Source organism: Plecotus auritus (genome assembly GCF_963455305.1).
Source record: "Plecotus auritus genome assembly, chromosome: 2".
NCBI classification, from domain to species: Eukaryota; Metazoa; Chordata; class Mammalia; order Chiroptera; family Vespertilionidae; genus Plecotus; species Plecotus auritus.
In genome coordinates this window covers 107385802-107409767 of record NC_137771.1, presented here as the reverse complement: position 1 = coordinate 107409767, position 23966 = coordinate 107385802, and the positions used below count along the sequence as shown (strand labels likewise).

The window sequence follows — 23966 nt, the reverse complement described above, 5'->3', positions numbered from 1 at the left end:
ATTCTAGGATATCATTTTTCTTAATTATTATATTATCTCTTTATTATTTTTTCTTGATTGGTCCTAAGATGCAATATATATATATTTTTTTCTTAACCCTTTATTAAATTTTTGTGATAATTTCATACATACAAAAAAAGAAAAAATGGTATATTGATTTCCCATGTACTCATCACCCAATAATTATCAATTCATGGCCCTCTTCCTCTAACTCAGATTTCTTTGAAGCAAATTCCAGATATCATTTTATCAATAAATAACAGTCTTTATCTCCAAAACGAGGGTGGGGAACCTTTTTTCTGCCAAGAGCCATTTGGATATTTATAACATCATTTGCAGAACATACAAAATTATCAACTTAAAAATTAGCCTGCTATATTGGTCAAACACATGTAATTTTAAATGTTCTAGTTGCCACATTATAAAAAGTAAGGAAGTAGGTGAAATTATTTAACTAAGTAATATATCCAGATAACATTCCATAATTAACATAAAATTATCAATGAGATGTTATACTAATTTTTGTACCATAGATTCAAAATCCAATGTGTATTTTATATTTATAGTGCATCTCAATTAGGACTAACCACATTTCAAGTGCTCAGTTCCTACTACATGTGACTACTGGCTACTATATTGGGCAGGGAAATTTAGGTTTTGCAAATTAGATGCCTGTGGTGTCATTTAGCATGTTCTTTTTTTCCTTGTTAACTTAGATTTTCCTTTCATTTTTAAACAGAAGAATATTGTGAATGTCAACATTAAAATGAAACAAATTTGATAAGTTCAACTTTAGAGAATTTTTTATAAGTGAAATTGTGACTCCATTTAAGGGTTAAAAACTTTTTATTTGTATTTTAGTGCCAGTACAGAGGAATATAATACGGTTGTGCAGAAGCCAAGACAAATTCTATGTCAGTTTATTGACCGAATACTCACAGATGTAAATGTTGGTAAGAAATAACTATTTCTTACATAAACTTTATAAATTCTTTTCTTTTCCATATATACAACATTTTGCAAGCATTTTTCTCCATGTAGTTTTATGGAATTAGTATTTATGATAGTTACTGTTTTCAAGCAAGTTATTTACAGTATTTGTTATATAATGTCAATTAGGCTCTTAAAAGAAGTCTGTTTTCCTATTTGTTATCTACATTTTCTGCTGCTTACTATGAGTTCTTTGATAAAAGATATTATTATAGATAAAAAAATATTTGATTCCGATGATGTGGACTTATTTTAGCTAGGTCTTGTGCCAGTGGTTGAAAATAGCAAATGCCGTTAAAAACTGGTAACTTTGTATGTTGTTGAATCAACTCCTGTTTGTGTTTTCTATCTGGGGCAATCTAAAAGACAAATTACAGCCCAGCCAGTGTGGCTCAGCGGTTTAGCGTCAACCTAAGAAATAAGAGTCACTGGTTCCATTCCTGGTCACAACTTATGCATGGATTTTGGGTTCCATTCCCAGTAGGGGCATGCAGGAGGCAGTTTCTTTCTCATTGATGTTTCTATTTCTCTATTTTCCTTTTCTCTCTCTCTAAAAATCAATAAAAACATTAAAAAAAGACAAATTAGAAACTTCGCAAGAATTGTGTCACATCTGTTATATCTATTAAAATTACATTGAAAGGGTAATATAGAGTGCCATTTGGCTCATGGTTTATAAATTTAATTCCAAATTTGGCACACATTTTACCATTTGTGATAGTTATTTACCCTTTTTTCAATCAGTAAAATTATTTGCTGGAAAATAACAAAACTACTGAATATTTGCAAGATATGTTTAAACCACTAGCCCACCCCCCTTTTGCTTTACTAATTCTTCACCATCCAGGAATCAAAATGCCTTCACAACATCTTCCCACGCACTTGTTTTCTTTATGCTGCATTACTGCAATTAACTTATTATATTATAATTATTAATTTATTTGTCTGCAATCACCTGAATATGATTTTTTTTAATCTTCAGATTTTAGCATAGTGCCAGCAATATTATGGGCCTGTTGTACATATTTGATGAATGGATGTATAATAGATGAATGAGCATGGTTATTAAACATTCAAAATTAGGTAGGATTGTAGTGGTAAGCCCCATCAATTTAGCATGAGCACTATAATTATGGTCACCAAAGTCTAAATTTTTAACAAAATACTGTTGTTTAATTTGTCACAACTCTTTAAAATGAATCTTGTATTTTTAGTTGCTCTAGAGCTTGTAAAGAAAACTGACTCTCAGCCAACCTCTGTGATGTTGCTTGATTTCATCCAGCATATCATGAAGTCTTCCCCTCTTATGTTTGTAAATGTGAATGGAAGCCATGGGCAAAATGAGGCCAAAGGCTGTTGTATTGGTAAGTCCTGCTATTTGTACATTCATTTGCAATTGGTATTTTTGAAATCTACCTTCTTCTCTCTGAAATATAATATATATATTAATAAACATATTTTAGTCAAATTTGTTACAGTGAGGAAGCAGATGGTAATGGTTAATTTTATTTCCTGCATTCTTATTATTTTAATTTGTTAAGAACTAGATACCCACAATAGAACAGAAGTAATTAAATTTGTTTATTTGCTATTGAATATTTTAGCTGTTTTCTTTATTCTGGTTTTGGTAATCTCTTTTTTTCTAGATTAAGAAGATTAGGTTGCCTGTTTGTATAAACAATAAACACTATTTATTGTAACATAGCCATGCTCATTCATTTACTTACTAGAGGCCTGGTGCACAAAATTAGTGCACTGCGGGGGGGGGTGGTCCCTCAGCCCAGCCTGCATCCTCTCCAATCTGGGACCCCTCAGAATGTCCAACTACCGGTTTAGGCCCAATCTCACAGGGATTGGGCCTAAACTGGCAGTCGGACATCCCTCTCACAATCTGGGACTGCTGGCTCCAACCGCTCGCCTGCCTGCCAGCCTGATCAACCCCTAACCACTCCCCTGCCAGCCTGATCGATGCCTAATTGCTCCCCTGCCAGCCTGATTGCCCCCAACTGCCCTCCCCTGCTGGCCCGATCGCCCCCAACTGCCCTCCCTGCCAGCCTGGAAACCCTCAACTGCCCTCCCCTGCAGGCCTGGTCTCCCCTAACTGCCCTCCCCTGCTGGCCTGGTCACCCCTAACTGCCCTCCCCTGTCGGCCTGGTTGCCCCCAACTGCCCTCCCCTGCTGGCCCGGTCGCCCCCAACTGCCCTCCCCTGTCGGCCTGGTCGCCCCTAACTGCCCTCCCCTGCTGGCCTGGTCACCCCTAACTGCCCTCCCCTGTCGGCCTGGTTGCCCCTAACTGCCCTCCCCTGCAGGCCTGGTCGCCCCCAACTGCCCTCCCCTGCTGGCCTGGTCGCCCCTAACTGCCCTCCCCTGCTGGCCTGGTCACCCCTAACTGCCCTCCCCTGTCAGCCTGGTCGCCCCTAACTGCCCTCCCCTGCAGGCCTGGTTGCCCCCAACTTCCTCCTCTGCTGGCCTGATTGCCCACAACTGCCCTCCCCTGCCGGCCATCTTGTGGTGGCCATCTTTGACCACATGGGGGAGGCCATCTTGTGCGATGTCATGAGGGTCAATTTGCATATTACCTCTTTATTATATAGGATTGTTTGTAACTACTGAAAAGACAACATTGAGAACAACCCTGAGCAGTTCACTTGGAGACCACATGGCCCTTAAACCTATCTGTCTCTTTAAGAATGAGTTTGCACCCTGACCAGGTGGCTCAGTTGGTTAGAGCTTCGTCCTGTATACCAAGTTTGTGGGTTCGATTTCCTGGTCAGCGTACACACTTAGGTTGGGGTTTCAATCCCCAGTTAGGGTACATATAGTGGTCAGGTGGGGTGGGGTGGGGCAGCTGATCAGCGTTTCTCACATTGATGATTCTCTTTCTTCCTTCCTCTCTCTCTATCTAAAATCAATAAAAACATTTCCTAGGGTGAGGATTAAAAAAAAAATACTCAAAAGAATAAGCTTGCTGAGTTTTTGTTTTTCTCAATCCCTTCACCTTTTTCACTCAGCCCTGAAACCACAAAAAACAAAAAAACAAAAAACCCCTCATAGACAGACAACAGTATGGTGATTATCAGAGGGAAAGGGAGGTGATGTGCATTAGAAGTGGATATAGGGGGTATAAATGGTGATGGAAGGAGACTTGATTTTGGGTGGTGAACTAATAATACAATGATGTATTATAGAATTGTACACCTGAAATTGATATACTTTTATTAACCAATATCATTCCAATCCTATATAATAAAAGGGTAATATGCAAATTGACCCTAACGGCGGAACGACCAGAACGACTGCCTGACCAGTCACTATGAGGCGCACTGACCACCTCTCGGTCCCTTTCCTCGGCTGGCAGGCTCCAATCGCCCGATGGCAAACAGGCAACTAGGAATGGGTGGTGGGGAATGCGGGTGGCACCAGGCCAAGGCCCCCACCCCACCAGTCGCCCCACACACAGAGGGCAACCCGTGGCAGGGGCAGGGCCACCAAGTGGGCGGAAACGGCCGACCTCTCGGTTCCTCCCCCCGGCTGGCAGGCTCCAGTCACCTGATGGGGAACAGGGAACAGGAACTGGAGGTGGGTGGCGGTGGGAGGGCGGGGCCGGCTGCGGGCGGGCAGCCAGGGAAGATGGGACCTTGGGACCATGCCTGTGCACAAATTTTGTGCACCAGGCCTCTAGTAAATTCCATAAAAAAAGAATTTGCTTACACCTGTTTAGATCTTGACATTTTTTCTAGACTTTATCCTTATTTTTCCCACTACTTGTCCTTTTATTGGCTTGCTACTAAAGGGATGTAAAGCAAACATGTTTTATTTTTATGTACTATGCACAGATTATTTTAAATTCTTTTGCTTGAGTCTCAAGACTCAACTTTGTAGCATGTTCTCCAAAAAGCCTTTTGACCACTATTCCTGATTGCCTGGCTTAGGAATGTTTTAGTTGCTCCTTCTTAATGATCTCTTAATACAGAGTGTTTTGCATTTCTTCTATCGTAGTGGTTTTTAAATTATATTATAAATACCTGTATTTCTGTATTCTTTGCCACACTGGGTTATGAAGATGAAATATAATAGACTAGAATCATAATACACTGCATATAATAAGAATAAATACTGTTTCATGAAACTTGTGTTTCATACATTTAAATATGCCTTTGTGTACTGGGTCATAATATAAAGTGTATCTCTTAGCTTTAGTCAAAAAGTTTCAGAAACTATATTATAGGATTTATGAGGACAGGACTAGGACTGATTTGTTCTTGTGCACTTGGGACAAAGTTGCCACTCAATAAATACTTGTTGAAGAGGTATTAATAACTTTAACTACTATTTATTGAGCGTTTATTTAACTTCAGGCACAATGCTGAGAATATCACATGCATTATCTTACTTGGTCCTCACAGTAACACATAAAGTAGATGTCATTATTCCCTTTTCATAGATGAAGTTAGAGATTCAGATAAATGAAAAGTTCACACAGCTAGTAAGTGGAAAGCTAGGACCTTGTCTGTTTGACATCAAAATTGATATTCTAAATTATTATATTTCCATTGTATAGAGAATGTTTTAGACTATTTTGTTAGTGAAGTTTGTACTTTAAAAATAAACTACTAGGTATTTAGCAATTTAATTAGTAAATATCTTTTTTGTTTCTTTATTTCAAAGACTTCAGTAATTGGATCATAAGAAGACTTCTGCGGATTGCAGCAACTCCATCCTGTCATATGTTACACAAGAAAATCTGTGAAGTCATCTGCTCATTATTGTTTCTTTTTAAAACCAAGAGTCCTGCTATTTTTGGAGTACTGACAAAGGAATTATTACATCTTTTTGAAGACTTGATTTACCTCCACAGAAGAAATGCAATGGGACACTTTGTGGAATGGCCAGTGGTAGTTAGCCGATTTTTAAGTCAATTAGATGAACATGTGGGATATTTACAACCAGCTCCTTTGAAGTTCATGAACATGCAAAATTTAGAATTTATTGAAGTCACTTTATTAACAGTTCTTACTCGTATTATTGCAATTGTGTTTTTTAGAAGACAAGAACTCTTACTTTGGCGGATAGGTTGTGTTCTGCTAGAGTATGGTAGTCCAAAAATTAAATCCTTATCAATTAGCCTTTTAACTGAACTCTTTGAGCTTGGAGGACTTCCAGCACAACTGGCTAGCCCTTTTTTCAGTTCATTTTTGGAATTATTAAAACACCTTATAGAAATGGATGCTGACCAGTTAAAACTCTATGAAGAGCCATTATCAAAGCTGATAAAGACACTGTTCCCCTTTGAAGCAGAATCTTATAGAAATATTGAACCTGTCTATTTAAATATGCTACTGGAAAAACTCTGTGTCATGTTTGAAAATGGTGTTCTTATGTGGCTTAAGTCTGATTTGCTAAAAGGAGCTTTTTGCCATTTACTGCAATATTTCCTTAAATATGTGCCTGCTGGGTATGAATCTGCTTTACAGGTTAGGAAGGTTTATGTGAAAAATAGTTGCAGAGCTCTTGTAGATGTGCTTGGAATTCAGTTAGATGCAGAGGTAAGTCATTTTAAAGGTTACTTGTTAAGTATTTTTTCATAATTTGTATATGCATATATGCAAGATATAATAATGAGTAAATACAAAATTTTTTTTCTTTTGTTAATCTTCATCTGAGGATATTTTTTCCCCATTGATTTTTAGAGAGTGGAAGGGAGGGGAGAGATAGAAACATCGATGTGAGAGAGAGACATTGATTGGTTGCTTCCCACCTGAGCCCTGAGCAGGCCTGGGGATTGAGCCTACAACTGAGGTACAAGGTATGTGCCCTTTAGTCTGAGGGCCTACGCTTTATCCACCAAGCCAAACAGGTTAGGGCAAAAATATAAAATTTTAATAATAATGTACATTTAGAACTAAATGATTTTCATAATCTACTTTGGCTTCCTATAATGGATTTTTACTTTGATTTTAGAAGAATTTGTTCATACTTGGTAATGAACCTCCAAAGTCAAATGGTTTTTAAAAAATATGTTTTTACTGATTTCAGAAAGAGGAAGGGAGAGGGAAAGATAGAAACATCAATGATGAGAGAGAATCATTGATCAGCTGCCTCCTGCATGCCTCCTATTGGGGATTGATTCCTGAAAGCTGGAATTAAACTGTGACCTCCTGGTTCATGGGTGTATGCTCAACCACTGTGCCACTGGCTGGGCCAAATTCAACTGTTTTAAAGTAGAATTTGTGAAGTGTATGCATGTTTGTTGCATTATTAATTAAAAGGGGGCTAGTGAACAACTTATTACATAAACTTTGAGCAGTAACATAGATTTTATCTTTGACAGATTGTAATCAGTAACTTTTAGAAAACTTATGAGTGCATAATACTAGTCATGCTAAGTTATCCCTCTTTTTCTATTTGGACTGTGGGAGATAGGCAGTGTAATGAAATAGATATGCAGTAACTTGATTAAATATTTCCATTTATTTTATCTACTAGAGGCCCGGTGCACGAAATTCGTGCACAGAGGGGGTCGGGCGTGGTTCCTCAGCCCAGCCTGCACCCTCTCCAGTTTGGGACCCCTTGGGGGATGTCCGACTGCCAATTTGAATGTCTAAACCGGCAGTCGGGCATCTCTCTTGCAATCCAGGACCACTGGCTCCTAACCGCTCGCCTGCCTGCCTGCCTGATTGCCCCTAACCCCTCTGCCTACCTGCCTAATTGCCCCTAACCCCTCTGCCTGCCGACCTGATTGCCCCTACCTTGCCCCCCTGCTGGCCTGATCGCCCCTACCTTGCCCCCTTGCTGGCCTGATCATCCCTACCTTGCCCCCCTGCTGGCCTGATTGCCCGTAACTGCTTCTGCCTCGGTCCCCAGTTTGGCCTCCCTCTGTGGGAGGCAACCTGGCAGATCAGGGGAAGGCACCCGCCCCCATTACCCCACTGCTGCTGCCACTGTGGACTTGAGCCTCCGCCCTTAGCAGCTGCCCACAGCTGCCTGAGCCTCAGCCCTCACAGCTGCTGCGGCTTTGTCTGGAAGGATGTCTGGAAGATGTCCACTCTAATTAGCATATTACCCTTTTATTAGTGTAGATAAGACTTTCTGGATTTGTAGTATGAAAGAAGTTAGTAGTTCCCATATAGAATTTTTTTGTGGCATTTTGATAGAGGGATAAAAAAGGTATAGGAAGATTTGTTCTGCCTTTTAAGAGTATAGGACCAGTGCTCGCTTTGGCAGCACATATACTAAAATTGGAACGATACAGAGAAGATTAGTATGGCCCCTGCGCAAGGATGACAGAAAAATTCGTGAAGCGTTCCATAATAAAAAAAAAGAAAGACTAGAACCATAGTTATAGATATAGAACTATATATATAGACTGTGAAATAATAGATTTACTTAGGTATTTGTTTTGCCTGATGAAACTCCAGAAATAATTTACCTTATTAGAAAACTTACGCATTTTTGCTGTCTATGAATGCATTTTTGCTGTCTATGAATAATGTAAACATTTTCTATGAGATAATTTTTGAAGTTCTTTTTGCTTCTTCAGTATTTGTTGGGCCCACTTTATGCAGCCTTAAAAATGGAAAGTATGGAAATTATTGAGGAAGTTCAAATTCAACAGGAAAATCTCAGCAGTAAAAGTGATGGGATATCATCCAAAAGGCGTCGACTCAGCTCATCTCTAAACTCTTCTAAAAGAGCAACAAAACAGACTGAGGAGTATGACCTTCATTCATTTTTTATTTAGTCATTTAGTAAAACTTTATTTACTCTTAAAAATTACCTTTAGTTAGTGCTTCAACTTAAATACACAAAGAACATTTTTTCTTTTTAAAGGTGGTCAAAGGAATGCTTAAAATATTTTAGTAGTGCTTGTATGAAAAATTTCATGGCTGAATATGGTTATTTAAAATATTTTTAAGTCTTACCTGCCTGTCTAGTTTAACTTTTTAATATATGAAAAATATCTGAGACTATACATCTAATAGCAATTTAAAAAAATGTGAATAAACAGTTCTTTTTGTCATGTGGCAAAGAATTCCTATATTTCAAACAGCCCTGAAAATTGTTCTGAACCTTTTATTTATTTTTTAAATTTATCTTTATTGTATTACAGATGTCCTTTTTTTTTACCCCCATTAACTCCCCTCCTCCTCACTTCCATTCCCTTCCCAGGCCTTTACCCTACTATTGTCTGTGTCCATGAGTTATGCATATATGCATGTAAGTTCTTTGGTTGATTTCTTCCCCTGCCCCCACCCTCCCCCTGCTTCCCTCTGAGAATCCTCAGTCTGTTCCATGCTTCCATGTCTCTGGATCTATGTTTGTCAGTTTATTTTGTTCATTAGCTTCCACATATAAGTGAGTGTATTAAATTTTAGGATATATTTCAGTAGTTGGCATTACATGTTATCTTTTGTTTTATGTATTTTTCACATTTGAACCAAATTTACATTAAATATGAATATATACTGTGGTTATAATTACAGAATTAATCATGTGGATATGAGCAAAAAGAGCATATTATGGAGTGCACTGAAACAGAAGGCTGAATCCCTTCAGACCCTCCTTGACTGCAGTAGTCTAAAGAATCCTGTTACTGAGACGTTAGAAGGAATTGCTATTGTCCTACAACTGACTGCTCTGTGTACTGTTTATTGTTCTCCTCAAAACATGGACTGGTAAAGCAAGTTGTATTTTCTGGGTGGGTTTCCTGTAATAAGTTTGAATTTATTAGGAGACCTCATTCAATTGATTAGTGTGACCTGAGAACACAGCTTTCCAGTGAAATAGAAATTTGTTTTTTATTGAGCACTTGCTAAATGCTTAGTACTGTGATAAGTACTATTTATAATTTACTTAATTTTTATAACAATTCTGTGAGGTAAATGCTATTATTGAAGCTTGGTGAAATTGAGGCTCTTTTTTGTTTGAAGTCTAAACTAACTTTCCTGGGCATACTAGTACATGTTTAGAAAGTAGCAGGAGCATTTTTATGCAACTCAAAAGCCACTGTTCTTTTAGTCAAACATTAAGTTAAAAGAACATTTGCCTTTGATAATAAGAGTAGGAATTTAGAACTCTTCAAAGGTATATTTTCAGTTCAGTATTTTTAATATAGGTTAATTATCTTACCAGAAGTAATAATAGGCTAGCTGTCTCTCTGAAGATTTAGTCTTTTTTTCAGTTGCACATTATAGACCAATACTCCTTGTTAATTTTTTACATTATCATTTATTATGTATATCCTGATTCAATTTTTTTTCAATTACATCTTATATTCAATATTATTCTGGATAAGTTTCAAATGGCAGCATAGTAGTTAGAAAATCATGTACTTTATAGAATGGGTCCCTCTGATAACATAGTTATTATGATATTATTGATTATATTCCCTATGCAGTAATCTACATCTCTGTGACTCTTCAGGTCTGATTTACTCTTTTAACTAGCTAATACAAAGTTATGGAAGAGATTTTATTTTTTTTATTATTTTTTTATTTTTTTAAATATATTTTTATTGGTTTCAGAGAGTGAGAGAGAGATAGAAACATCAATGATGTGAGGAGTGAATCATTGATTGGCTGCCTCCTGCATGCCCCACACTGGGGATCAAGCCCACACCCGGGCATGTGCCCTGACTGGGAATCAAACTGTGACCTCTTGCCCTGACTGGTTTGGCTCAGTGGATGGAGCGTTGGCCTGCGGACTGAAGGGTCCCGGGTTCGATTCCGGTCAAGGGCATGTACCTTGGTTGTGGGCACATCCCCAGTGGGAGATGTGCAGGAGGCAGCTGATCGATGTTTCTCTCTCATCGATGTTTCTAACTCTCCATCCCTCTCCCTTCCTCTCTGTAAAAACTCAATAAAATATATTTAAAAAAAAAAACACAAAACAAAAAAACTGTGACCTCTTGGTTCATAGGTTGATGCTCAACCACTGAGCCATGCCACCCAGGCTGGAAGAAATTTTAGAGAAACTATATTGATTAATGTTACCTTTAATTTAGAATTTGGGATAACTTGGAGGAATAACTAATTAGGCCAAAGTCTCCCCTTGTTCTATTATTAAGAAAAGATTTAATTAATAATTATGTAGGTATATCTTTGGTCAATTTTAAGCCTGGTGATGCCAGATTAAAATATCCTAGATTAATTTTCATTACCAAATCCTTAGAGTGCTTAGAAAGACATAGATTAAAATTAAAATAATGACATATTAATTGATTTACTTATTTACTTTGAATTGGTTTAAAATTATATGTTAGTTTTATACTCACAATTTCTTTTGGATTACTACATTATTAGTTTTGACTAACAATTTATTTTAATCCATGTCTTAAAAAATGTATTAACTGCAGCCATAATTTCAAAGACTGTCAACAGAAGTGTAAGAAGAAAACTTCAGTAGTAATTACTTGGATGTCTTTGGATTTTTACACAAAAGTGCTTAAGAGCTGTAGGAGTTTGTTGGAATCTGTTCAGAAACCTGACCTGGAAGCAGTTATTGATAAAGTGATGAAAATATATGATGTTTTGATTTATATTCAAGGTGAGTACAAGTAAGTAGTAATTCAAAATAAGCTTCCGAGATAGTCAGTATAGAAATCTCTTTTGCCTAAGATGTAAATGAACAAGTGTTTGGAATAACCAAAAGTTTTCTTGATTTCAGTTTTGTTAAGCTTGTCAGTAATTTCCAATTGGGAAATTTATGTGTGTAATTTATTGATTTATTATACGTTTTCAGTCAATAGAAATTATTTATAACTTTAAAATTATTTTTTTATTTGAAAATCTGAAGAATGCTATGGTCTTTAAAATACATAGATGTGTATTTTTATGAAGTCACATTTAATTTTTGGGGGGTTCACAGGCCTTAGAGCATTATCTCTGTTAAGAACCACTGTTAACTGAATATTTGTTCTAATTCCACTTGATGTTTAGAATGTCTGGCTTTGTGTGTGCATGTTTGGATTTTTTAAGTTGATTTTTAGAGAGGGAGGGGGAGAGAAAGAGAGAAAGAAACAAGCATCAATGTGAGAGGAAAAGACATCGATCGGTTGTCTCCTATACGTGCCCCAACCTGGGACTAAACGCACAGCCCAAGTATGGTCCTGACTGGGAATCAAACCCACAGCCTTTTGGTATATGGGATGAGGCTTCAACCAACTGAGCCACCTGGCCAGGGCTAGAACATCTGTTTTTAATTGATAAAAAGACACAGATGAATACAATTAAGGAAAAGATAATTAATCACCTGGTATGTGTTTCTGTAGTAAAAACTTCATTTGAAGATCATATTCTGGAAGATTTATGTGGAATGCTCTCACTTCCATGGATTTATTCCCATTCTGATGATGGCTTTTTAAAATTGACCACATTTGCCACTAATCTTCTAACATTAAGCCAGAGGATTTCAGATAGCTTCTGTAAGTGGTCACAAAATTCTATGTGTGTGATTTGTTTTGGTTTAACTCATTTCTATATGGAACTATTAACACTTATTTCTATTTTTTCAGTAATTAAAAGAGGAGGTACATTTTTAATGATTCAAAATGAATTAGACATGTAAAGAATTAAAATGTGTAGGATTTGCACATCCTCAAATCTATATTGCCACATTGTTGTCCAAACATGTCCTTCTAATTTACAGTCCTGTTAGCAAAATTATGGGAGTTCCCATCCTGATTTAAAAATTTTTGCTATCTAAAAAAAAAAAAAAAAAAAAGTCCATGTCAAAGAGGTAACTATCTAAAAACAAACTTTTGTTATCTGATGGGTATGTTTTTCTATTTGCATTTCTCTTTTATGTAGTAATATTATTGTACATAGACTTTTTTCTATGAACATGTTTTAATTTTGGAAAATGAGCTTTTAATTAGATATATGTATTTTAGATGTTATTTTACTTTTTAACAAAGAATGAATATGTGTGTATACATATATATGTATATATATATATGTGTGTGTGTGTGTGTGTGTGTGTGTATAAAATTGACACTTAGAAATCTTATATAATAGACTTAATTTTTCAGCACCACAGGCTCAGTCACGATGTGTGTTTCTTCTAACTCTGTTTCCAAGAAGAATATTCCTTGAATGGAGAACAGCAGTTTACAGCTGGGCCCTGCAGAGCTCCCATGAAGTAATCAGGACTAGTTGTGTTAATGGATTTTTTATCTTATTTCAGAAGCAGAATTCTTATAACACAGTTCCCAAGATTCTTATGTATGTATTTCTATTTTAATTTGAATATATAACTTGTTTGGAAAGATCACATTTGTAAATGTATGTTTATTGCTGATATTAATAGAGCAAATGTTGCTTTTAGTTATAGAGTTTAAATGTTTTTTTCTTCGAGGCTTTGTCTTACTAGTACTTTTGCCCCAAATTAAGCATGACTGTTTAGACTACACAATTAAGCAAGAAAGTTTAGTGCCTTTTCTTTTTTTCCCCCAGAGATAAAGTTAAAGATGATTCTGATATTGTCAAGAAAGAATTTGCCTCTATACTTGGTCAGCTTGTCTGTACACTTCATGGCATGTTTTATTTGACAAGTTCTTCAATAGAACCTTTTTCTGAACATGGACATATTGACTTCTGTAAGAGCTTAAAAGTCACTTCTCAACACGAATGTTTATCTTCTCGACTAAGAGCTTCTGTTTTCAAGCCAGTCCTTTTCCTACTGAAAGAAAAAGTACCTAGTCTAGTGAAACTTGGTGAGTGATTTGTTATTTAATATTTTAAAACATATTTAACCTCTTTTTAAAATCAGTGATAAAATTAGCCTGAAGCCTTAAAAAATTAGACTTGCTTGATAGGTTCAGACTTGCTCATGTACTGATTATTTATAAGTGGGATGACTGTATCATAGAACTAACAAGGGAAGTAATATTTGTATTTTAAAATGCTCTTGCGATATGACAGCATAATGAGGCATACCTGATGTTTTGGTTCCATGTAGTGAGTTTCTTTGGAGATACCAGGGACCTTAATGTGCTCCATGCCACTACCTTGCCCCTTCAGAACTTCAAATAGTTAGAAATGCCCAATTGAGGACTATAGATTATATCTTCTTGACCACTTTCCAATGGTAATGGTGTATGAGTTTGTTGGGAGTATAAGAAGACCCATTGGTTTGGATTCTAATTTGTAACTTGTCAGGTTTTCAAAACAGTATGTGATAGGTAGTTTCTCTGACTTCCTAAATATATATATTTTAAATTTTATTTATTGTTTAAAGTATTACAAATAGTAGTACATATGTCTCTTTTTTTTCCCCATTGACCTTCCCCCAGCCCCCCGCACATGCCCTCACACCCATCCCCCAGTGTCTTGCGTCCATTGGTTATGCTTCTATGCATGCATACAAGTCCTTCAGTTGATCTCTTATCTAATTATTTTAATGTAAGATTAGCTCTAAGGCTAAGATTGCCCTGAGTTCACAGTTCTTCATATTAGTGAAATGTACTTTTATGTCTATCTTGGTAACATATAAAATTTTAAGTGACTAGCAGTTTTACAACTTAAAAATTTCTAGAGTTTATTTTAGATTTCAATTATTGATAACTTTTATTTAAAATAAGTTCATTTTAATCCTCCACAATTTCATGTGCTCTACAAATTCAAATACTAAATATCAACAGGATAAGGCAACTTAGAATTCTATGAAGCATATTATTTATTGACCATATTTTTTACAATAAAACTCTTGATATTTAATGTATTAAGTTAGGGATTAATATGCTCTTGCTCTTTAGCTTTCATAGATAATTTATATCATCTTTGTAAGCATCTTGATTTTAGAGAAGATGAAACAGTTCTTGGAACTTTATTAAATTTAATGGAAGATCCAGACAAGGATGTTAGAGTGGCTTTCAGTGGAAATATCAAGCATATATTGGAATCCTTGGACTCTGAAGATGGATTTATAAAAGAGGTTGATAATTTTTATTTTTAAACATTTGTGTTTTCAAAAACCTGGCCTTAAAAACCTGGCCTTTAACTAATTAATTTTATTATTCTAGCTTTTTGTCTTAAGAATGAAGGAAGCATATACACATGCTCAAATCTCAAGAAATAATGAGCTGAAGGATACCTTGATTCTTACAACAGGGGATATTGGAAGGTATATTTGGCAGCATTTTTATTCTTCCTTATTTATTTTGGCCATTCTCCATTTTTATTTGCCTAGTGTTTGAAATGGTGATATGAGAGATGTGGTATTAAAGAAAGAAATATGACATCAGCATGCATTTTTTGTGGATTTCCATTTATTTTTGAGACATTGATGATAACTTTTTTAATTTTTAATTTTAGGGCAGCAAAAGGAGATTTGGTACCTTTTGCACTCTTGCACTTACTGCATTGTTTACTATCCAAATCAGCATCTGTCTCTGGAGCAGCATACACAGAAATTAGAGCCCTGGTTGCAGCTAAAAGTGTTAAACTGCAAAACTTCTTCAGCCAGTATAAGAAACCCATCTGTCAGGTGAGAGTCGGCATTGGTCTTGACTATAGGAAATAGCAGTGCTTTGCAAGTGTTAAAAAGAATATATATATGTTTTATTTTTCTTACCTTAAAATATAGTGTTTTTAAAATGATATATTCAGTTTATTTAAGAGTATCTAAATCTTCCCAGTTTCATATTTTATCATCTTGGACTAAAGATGTAGATTATAAATGGGAGAGGGGAAAATAATTTTATAATAGTATATTGGATTATCATACTCTATTATTAACCTATTAAGAGGTGCCTTTTTTAGCCTTTCTTTTAGTGATACTAAACTTTTTTTTATGCTTTGATATTATGGAAAACGTACTTTGTAAAAAGGTTGATTTATTTCATAGCTGAAAAGTTAAGGTATGTTAAAATATTGGCTTTGCCCTCTATTGGTGTAATCTTAAGTAAGATATTCAAGTTTCTTAAGTAAGCCTGGTTACTTACCTGTAAAAGGGAGATTACACATAATCTGTTCCATTAAGGTTGTTATAACAATTAAATGAATATTAATTCAGGTAGTATGTTTAGAACATTGTCTGATACTGTCTGTTATGTTACCTTGAAAAGTATTAGTTAAATTTTTTTCCTTGTGTGAAAACTAACAAATCATTTTGTTCTAGTTTTTGGTGGAATCCCTCCACTCCAGTCAGATTGCAGTACTTCCTAGTACTCCATGCCAGAATGCTGAGATGCGCAAACAAGATATGGCTCACCAGAGAGAAATGGCTTTAAATACCTTGTCTGAAATTGCCAATGTTTTTGACTTTCCTGATCTTAATCGTTTCCTTACCGTAAGTCGCATAGTATAGTTGACTTAATTGACGCTTTTAATTCAATATTTTGTATTTATTCTAGATGTTTAAAATTTTTTTATTTTTAAAATTTTTTTGTTAATCCTCACCCAAGGATTTTTTCCCCATTGACTTTTAGAGAGAGTGGGATGAAGGGAAGGAGGAAGAGAGAGAAACTTTGATGTGGAGAGAGACATCGATTGGTTTCTTCTTGCACTTGGCCCCAAACAGAGCTTGGGGATTGAATCTGCAACCCTTCAGTGCATGGGTCAACATTCTAACCTCTGAGCAGTATCGGCCAGGGCAAGATTTTTTTTAAATTGAATTTATTGGGATACAGGTTTCGGGTGTGCAACTCAATAAGACATCATCTGCACACAGCATTGTGCACCTATAAAGCCCTGAGAGGAATCTAAATGTCTAATATTTGTCATAGAATATTATAAATGCTTTGTAGAAACTACCTTATAATGTTTAACAGTCTTATAGGATTAATATTAAGTTGAAAGACATAATACAAGTGGGATGTAAGCATCTCTGAGGGCAGGGCCTAAGTCTTGGTCATTGTCACATCTTCAGTGACTGGCATGGAGTAGGGTATTCATAGGTTACATGTTGAATGAATAAATCAGAAGTCAACCATTTTATGTTTAGAATTTTGAGTATATTTTATGAGCAAGATCTTAAGGGAAATAGACCAAAATCAAAATAGATTTATTGCTGTGTTGGGACAGTGGGTGTTGTTAAAAAAGTTTTCTTCAGTACTTGTAGCATCAACTTTCTAACTTAAACAACTTAAAATATTGCCCTGGTCAGATGGCTCAGTTGGTTAGAGTGTTGTCCCATATACTGAAAGGTTGCGGGTTCCATTCCCAGTTAGGGCTCATACCTAGTGTGTGGGTTCTATCCTTGGTAGGGTGCATATGAGAGGCAGTGAATTGATGTTTCTCTTCCACACCAATGTCTCTCTCTCTCTCTTTCTCCCTTCCTCTCTAAAAGCAATAAAAATGCTCTAGCCAGTTTGGCTCAGTGGATAGAGCATTGGCCTGTGGATTGAAGGGTCCCAAGTTTGATTCTGGTCAAGGGCAAGTACCTTGAATGCAGGCTCCCTGGCCTGGGCCCTGGTCAGGGCGCATGCAGGAGGCAACCAATTGATGTGTTTCTCTCACATCCATATTTCTCTGTCTTTCCCTCTCTCTTCCACTCTCTCTAAAATCAATGGAAAAATATCCTCTGGTGAGAATTTTAAAAAAAGTCAATAAAAACAAGTTAGCTCAAATAATAAATCAGGCCTGGAACTTACCCTTAGATCATAAGTATATTTTAACACATACTCATGAAAAAGTATCTTCTTTACCTATACATTAGCTTACTTATTGTCTGTCTCTTCCACTCTACATTTTAAACTCTCTCATCAGGAACCTTGCCTGTTTTTCACTACTTTATCTGTAATGCCTGAATTGTAGTATATGCTTGGTATATACACTGAGTGGCCAAATTATTATGATCTCTGAACACATAATAATTTGGCCACTCAGTGTATATCCTATATAATAAAAGGCTAATATGCAAATTGTCCCCTCGACCAGGAGTTCGACCAGCAGGCAGGCCGGCCAACCGCCCATATCCCCTGACCCTGACCGGGCTGGCCGGACCCCACCCATGCAAAATTCATGCACCAGGCCTCTAATATACATATACATATACATATACATATACATATACATATACATATACATATACATATATATATATTAATTCAGAGGGCCTCTAATATATATATATATATATATATATATATATATATATACACACACACACACACACACACACACACACACACACACACACACACATTCAGAGATCATAATAATCTGGCCACTCAGTGTATATGTTGAATGAATAAATGGTAAATAGGAATTCAGATATGTCATATGTAGACTTACAATTTGTGTGGCATTTTAAAATATTTTTGCACATAGCTTATGTGAATATTTTATTGCCTCGATAAATGTACTTTTTGGTAATTGTAGTGTGTTATTTTTTCAGAGGACATTACAACTTCTGCTTCCTGACCTTGCTGCCAAAGCAAGCCCTGCAGCGTCTGCTCTCATTCGAACTTTAGGAAAACAATTAAATGTCAATCGTAGAGAGATTTTAATAAATAACTTCAAATATATTTTTTCTCACTTGGTTTGTTCCTGTTCCAAGGATGAATTAGAACGTGCCCTTCATTACCTAAAGGTAATTGAATATTTATATATATTTTACTCTTATTTAAATTAACATTAAAGGACACTCCAATATGGTGGCCAGCAAGACCTGAATGAGGTTGAGAGTGTGAGTGAGGGAGTAAGATGGCGAGTGCCCAGGTGGTCGTGGGTGTGGGTGAGGGTCAGTCAGATCACGTGCGGGAGTCTTAGGGGCAGGTGGTTTGGGCTCTTTAGGCCTGGGAGCTGCTGAAACTCCCATAGCCACTCCCTGGGCACGGCTCTGATTTGGAGACTGCTCCATCTTGCAAGTTTTATAAGGTCCTCCCAGGAGGAAGCTGCAGGGAGCAGCAGCCTAGCCTCACCACTACCTGTACTCGCCGGAGCCAGGCCTGAACCTATGTTCACCCCGCTCCAAGCCCTACATGGTGACTGAGGACACTGCCTGGACCTGTGTGACTGACACTGACCTAATGGGACTCTCACCCCTGCTGTACTGCTGCTACAGCACGAGGCTTAGGGGCAGGAACTGCGCTGAAGGCCATGGAAGTGGATGTAGTCTCCCCTGACCTGGACCTACTAGAACTGAGTACCTGAAGAGGCTGCAGATTTGAAGGATCTCATTCTGTTGAGCAGAAATGGTATTGGACAGTAGGACTGGGAAGGAGGATCAGCCCTGCCAACTTGAACACAGAGGAGATGCCCTCTTTCCCACTGGCAAAAGAGCTGCTTCTGACCCAACCTTCAGTAACCTGAGGTAATGAGGAACAGCCCAGGGCTGGGAATCTGTGCCCCTGCAGGCGGCCGTGAGGAGGAACCAGCAAGCCAAGCAAGGTTGAGGCATTGGAAGGGGAGGAAGTGCATGGTCCTCCCTCCTACATGCTACTGGCATCACTCCCAACACTAGTCTGATCAAACCATGCTGGCCAAGACCAGGATACCCCTACAGAGCCTAGCTCTGTGGAGGAAGGGAGAACAGCTGAGAACAGGGACACTTGAGGCATGAGACTCGAGGCAGACTCAGCCTCTGGGCTAAGGAGCCCGTGCCTGTTGGATGGCTATGGGCTTCAATGTATCAGTCCTCAGGTTGCCCAGGGCCAGAAAGGGATAGTGACTCACATTGGCCTGCCGCCAAGGAAGCTCCCCAGAGGCCCAGGTTAGACACACCAAGGGACCAAATTCAACATCATCAGAGCAAAATTTAGTAAGCGCCTCAAATAGTGGACCAAAAGTTTTGGAGTGTGTGAGTGTGGTATGGGTTTTTGTTGGTGGGGGGTGTGGGGTGGCTTTTGTTTCTTCTTGTCTGTTTGTTTCCTCCCTTTTTTCTTCTCCATTTTCTTGTATATTTCTAATTTCTCTCTTTCCTTTGTTTTCTCATTTTGTCCTTTTTATTGTTATTATTTTTTCTCTATTTTATTATTCTTTTTTCATTTTTTGCCTCTTTTCCTATCTATATCTTAATATGTCCATTGTTACTGTATGTTAAATTCACTATTATTATTTAAGTTTTCTGTTTCCTTTTCTTTTTCAATCTTTTAGCTTCCTTTATGCTCCTGTAATGCAATGTTTCTTCCTCTTTCTCTCTTTGTCTTTATATCCCCTCTGAAGTCTTTAGTCTCGTGTCTTTTAATATTCTTTTTATTTATTTCTTTTTGCTTTGCTTTTTCTTCTTTTTCCTTCTTAGACCTTCTGTTGTTGCTTTGGGTAGTTTGAATTTCAAGGTGTTTTTGCTCCATCCTATTGTGTCTTCTGTTCTGTCAGCATCTGTATAACAGCTGGCACAGCAAGGTTGGTGTTGAGCCTCACTGTCAGCAAGTCAGAGGGGAGATTCCTCCCATAAAGGGGAAATAAATAATTAAGTCCCAATTACAGCAGGAGAGCACAAATAATGCACAGAAGGGGCAGTCATAGGGCATCCAACTCAGGAGATCAAAGAGACTGCACCACTGGACTCCTCGAGACACTTTCTATATAAGGCCATCCCACAAAGACAGGGAGACATAACAGTTCTATCTAATACATAGAAACAAATATAAAGAGACAGCTAAAATGGAGAGACAAATTAACAACCTCCAAATGAAAGACAAGGAGGAGTCTCCAGAAGAAAAATTAAATGGAGGCAAGCAACCTTTCAGACATAGAGTTCAAAGCAATTGTTATAAAGATGCTTAAGGAACTTAATGCAAATTACCACAGCATGGAAAAGTACTAGAAACCATGAACAAGAACCAGACAGAAAAGAAGAAGAATATATCTGACATGAACACACTGGAAGAAATTATAAGTTGATTGGATGAAGTAGAGGATTAAATAAATGATTTGGAGGACGAGATAGAAATAAATACCCAATTAGAGCCGCAAATAGAAAAAGGAATTAAAAGGCAGGATTATAGCTTAAGGAAGCTCTGGGAAAAATTATGAAACATAACAACATCCATATCATAGGAATACCAGAAGGGGATGAATCTGAGCAAGAAACAGAGAAATTGAAGAGATAATGATAGAAAACTAACCCAACTTGGTGAAGGGAAATATCACACAAGTTCAGGAGGCACAAAAAGTCCAAGTCAAAACCCAAGGAGACCCACATCTTGGACACATAATTAAAATGGCAAGTGTTAAAGACAAAGGTATAATCCTAAAGGCATCAAGAGATGGACAGAAAATTACCTACAAAGGAGTTTTCATTAGAATGTTACCTGACTTCTCAGTAGAAACACTTCAGGCCACAAGGGAATGGCATGCAGTATTCAAAGTAATGATAAGCAAAGGCTTAAATCCAAGACTATAATATCCAACAAGGCTTTCAAATAAAATTGGAGGTGAAATAAAAAGCTTTCCAGACAGAAAAATAAAGATTGAAGGATACATTACCACTAAACCAGCAATGCAAGAAATGTGAAAGGGACTCTTAAAAAAAAGAAAAGGAGAGAGAGAGGATCAGAGAAATAAAGAAAATAAAAATGACAATAAATAAACATCCTATATAATAAAAGCGTAATATGCAAATTGTCCCCTTGATTGGGAGTTCAGCTGCTTGTTATGACGTGCTGACCACCAGGGGGTGGCACGGAACATGGCGGGCATTTGCAACGCTGCCAGCCCCAGTGGGCCCTGCCGAGAGGAGGACCGAAGCGGGATGGTGGAGCAGGTGAGTGGGTGGTGCCAGGCCAAGGTAGGTGTGAGCGGGGTCGCAATCACCCCGCAGACAGTGACCAGAGTCAGGGTCAGTGCCACTGCCCAGCTCCCAGGTGCTGAGGGAGCCGGGCAGGGGGCCCGGCCCTGACCGATGGCCCCGCAGATGGTGATCAGTAGCTGGCAGGCCCTGATTGCGTGATCGGGGCCGGGCCCTGGGCTGGGATGGGGAACAGGGGTAGGTGGTGGCCAACCTCCTGTGGTGCCAAGCAGGGGAATGCGACCTCTCGCCGGCTACCTGGGGGCGGGAGTGACGGGGACGGAAATGCAGTGAGAATGCAGGGTTTCCGCCTAGCTCGCTCTCACTCCCCCTGCTACCCTCCTCAGGACGCCAGGGCTCGTGCAATAGGGAAGCCCCCATGCTCAGGTGCCAGGCGCCTGCAAGGAGGCCTCCCCGCACCTGTGCGGCCTCTTCCAGGTGAGCCGGGCCACAGCTGCTGGGACCACAGGGGCCAATTGGGCCCCCTGTCAGTTCGTGCAGGAGTTGGTCTGCGAGGCCAGCTGGGAGAGAGTACGCTGCCCACCCGGCTTCCATGCAGCACCTCTGGGCAGCCCAGAGGCCCATGCTGCGCCCTGGCCCGTGGTGTCTGGCTGTGCTCACTGCATCTTTGCATGCACTGTGACAGGCGGAGGGGGGTGCGCCGGGGCCCGGGGGCCCAGGTGCTGCCCAGGGCCCAGAGGTCAGCTGGGACCTTCCCTTACACGCCAGACGCTCAACGCTTCAATTGCCGGCCAGGCCAAGGGACCGCACCCATACATGAATTTCATGCACTGGGCCTCTAGTCAATAATAACCTTAAATGTAAATGGATTAAATGCTCCAATCAAAAGACATAGGGTGACTCAATGGATAAGAAAACATGATCCATATATATAAGTCTACAAGAGACCCACCTCAGAAAAAAAGATACCTATAGATTAAAAGTGAAAGGATGGAAAAGAATATTCCATGCAAATGGAAAGGAAAAAATGCTGGGGAAGGTATACTCATATCTTACAAAATAGACTTCAAAACAAAGGCTATAATAAGATACAAAGAAGGCTAAATAATACTAAAGGGAATGATTCAACAAGAAAATATAACCTATGTAAACACACGTGCATCCAAACAGGAGCACCCAAATATCTTTAAAAAAGAACTTTTTGATGGACTTTAAAGAAGAGATAGACAGCAATACAGTCATAGTAGGGTACTTTAACACCCCACTGACATCACTGGATAGATCTTCCAGACAAAAAATCCACAAGGAAACAGATGACTTGAATGATAACACTAGATCAGATGGATCTAACTGATATTTACAGAACATTTTACCCCAAAGCAAGAAAATATACAATATTCTCAAGCACACATGAAACATTCTCAATGCTAGAACACATATTAGAGCACAAAATAAATCTATACGAATTCAAGAAGATTCAGATCATACCAAATATCTCAGATCACAATGGCATGAAGTTTGAAATCAATTACAATAGCAAAAAAACTCAAAACACCCAAATACATGGAAGCTAAATTGCAAGTTATTAAACAATATGTGTATTATCAATGCAATCAAGAAAGATATTAAAAATTTCCTGGAAACAAATGAAAATGAACACACAATCACCCAAAACCTATGGGACAGAGGAAAGCAGTCCTCAGAGGGAAGTTCATAGCATTACAGGCCTACCTCAATAAACAAGAAAAAGCACTAATAAACTAACCCTACAACTAAACGAATTGGAAAGAGAACAGGAAGAAAAGCCCAGAGGAAGTATGAGGAAGGAAATAAAGATTGGACTAGAAGTAAAAGACATAGAGATGAAAAATCAGTACAAAACATCAATGAATCCAAGAGCTGATTCTTTGAAAAGATGAATGATTGAGGAACCCTTAGCCAAACTTACCAAGAAACAGAGAGGGCCTATATAAATAAAATCAGAAAGGAAAGAGATGATATAACAGTGGGCACCACAGAAATTCAAAAAGGATTGTAAGGAAATATGTGAACAACTGTAGGCCAACAAATTAGACAACCTGTGCAAAATGGACAAATTCCTAGTCATACAAATTTACAAAAACTCAATCAGGAAGAATCAGAAAACCTGAATAGGCCAATGACAACTAATGAAATTGGAGCAGTAATTTAAAAACTCCCAGCAAACGAAAGTCCTGGACCAGATGACTTCATAGGCGAGTTCTACCAAACATTCAGAGAACTAACACCTATCCTACTCAAACTATTCCAGAAAATTTAAGAGGAAGGAACACTTTCAAAGTTCTTTTTACAAAGCCACCATT

General features: G+C 38.0%; 1 protein-coding gene across 8 annotated transcripts in view; it reads left to right on the top strand.

Moving 5' to 3' along the window:
• Positions 1–23966, top strand: part of ATR (ATR checkpoint kinase) — a 168738-nt gene that overhangs the window by 32600 nt on the left and 112172 nt on the right. For 6 of the 8 annotated variants that reach the window (XR_013959982.1, XR_013959983.1, XR_013959984.1 and 3 more), the window contains exons 2-15: positions 862–953; positions 2205–2354; positions 5659–6536; positions 8531–8703; positions 9474–9665; positions 11345–11535; positions 12260–12412; positions 13019–13211; positions 13443–13702; positions 14744–14922; positions 15011–15111; positions 15303–15474; positions 16108–16278; positions 18328–18522. Coding sequence is in view for 5 of the 8 variants with exons in the window: in XM_080657178.1 (XP_080513304.1) it covers positions 862–953; positions 2205–2354; positions 5659–6536; positions 8531–8703; positions 9474–9665; positions 11345–11535; positions 12260–12412; positions 13019–13211; positions 13443–13702; positions 14744–14922; positions 15011–15111; positions 15303–15474; positions 16108–16278; positions 18328–18522 (3100 nt within the window). In the remaining 3 variants the exon portion in view is untranslated. The remainder of the gene's footprint in view (positions 1–861; positions 954–2204; positions 2355–5658; positions 6537–8530; positions 8704–9473; positions 9666–11344; positions 11536–12259; positions 12413–13018; positions 13212–13442; positions 13703–14743; positions 14923–15010; positions 15112–15302; positions 15475–16107; positions 16279–18327; positions 18523–23966) is intronic. The other 2 variants (XM_080657180.1, XM_080657181.1) reach the window with 2 other exon arrangements.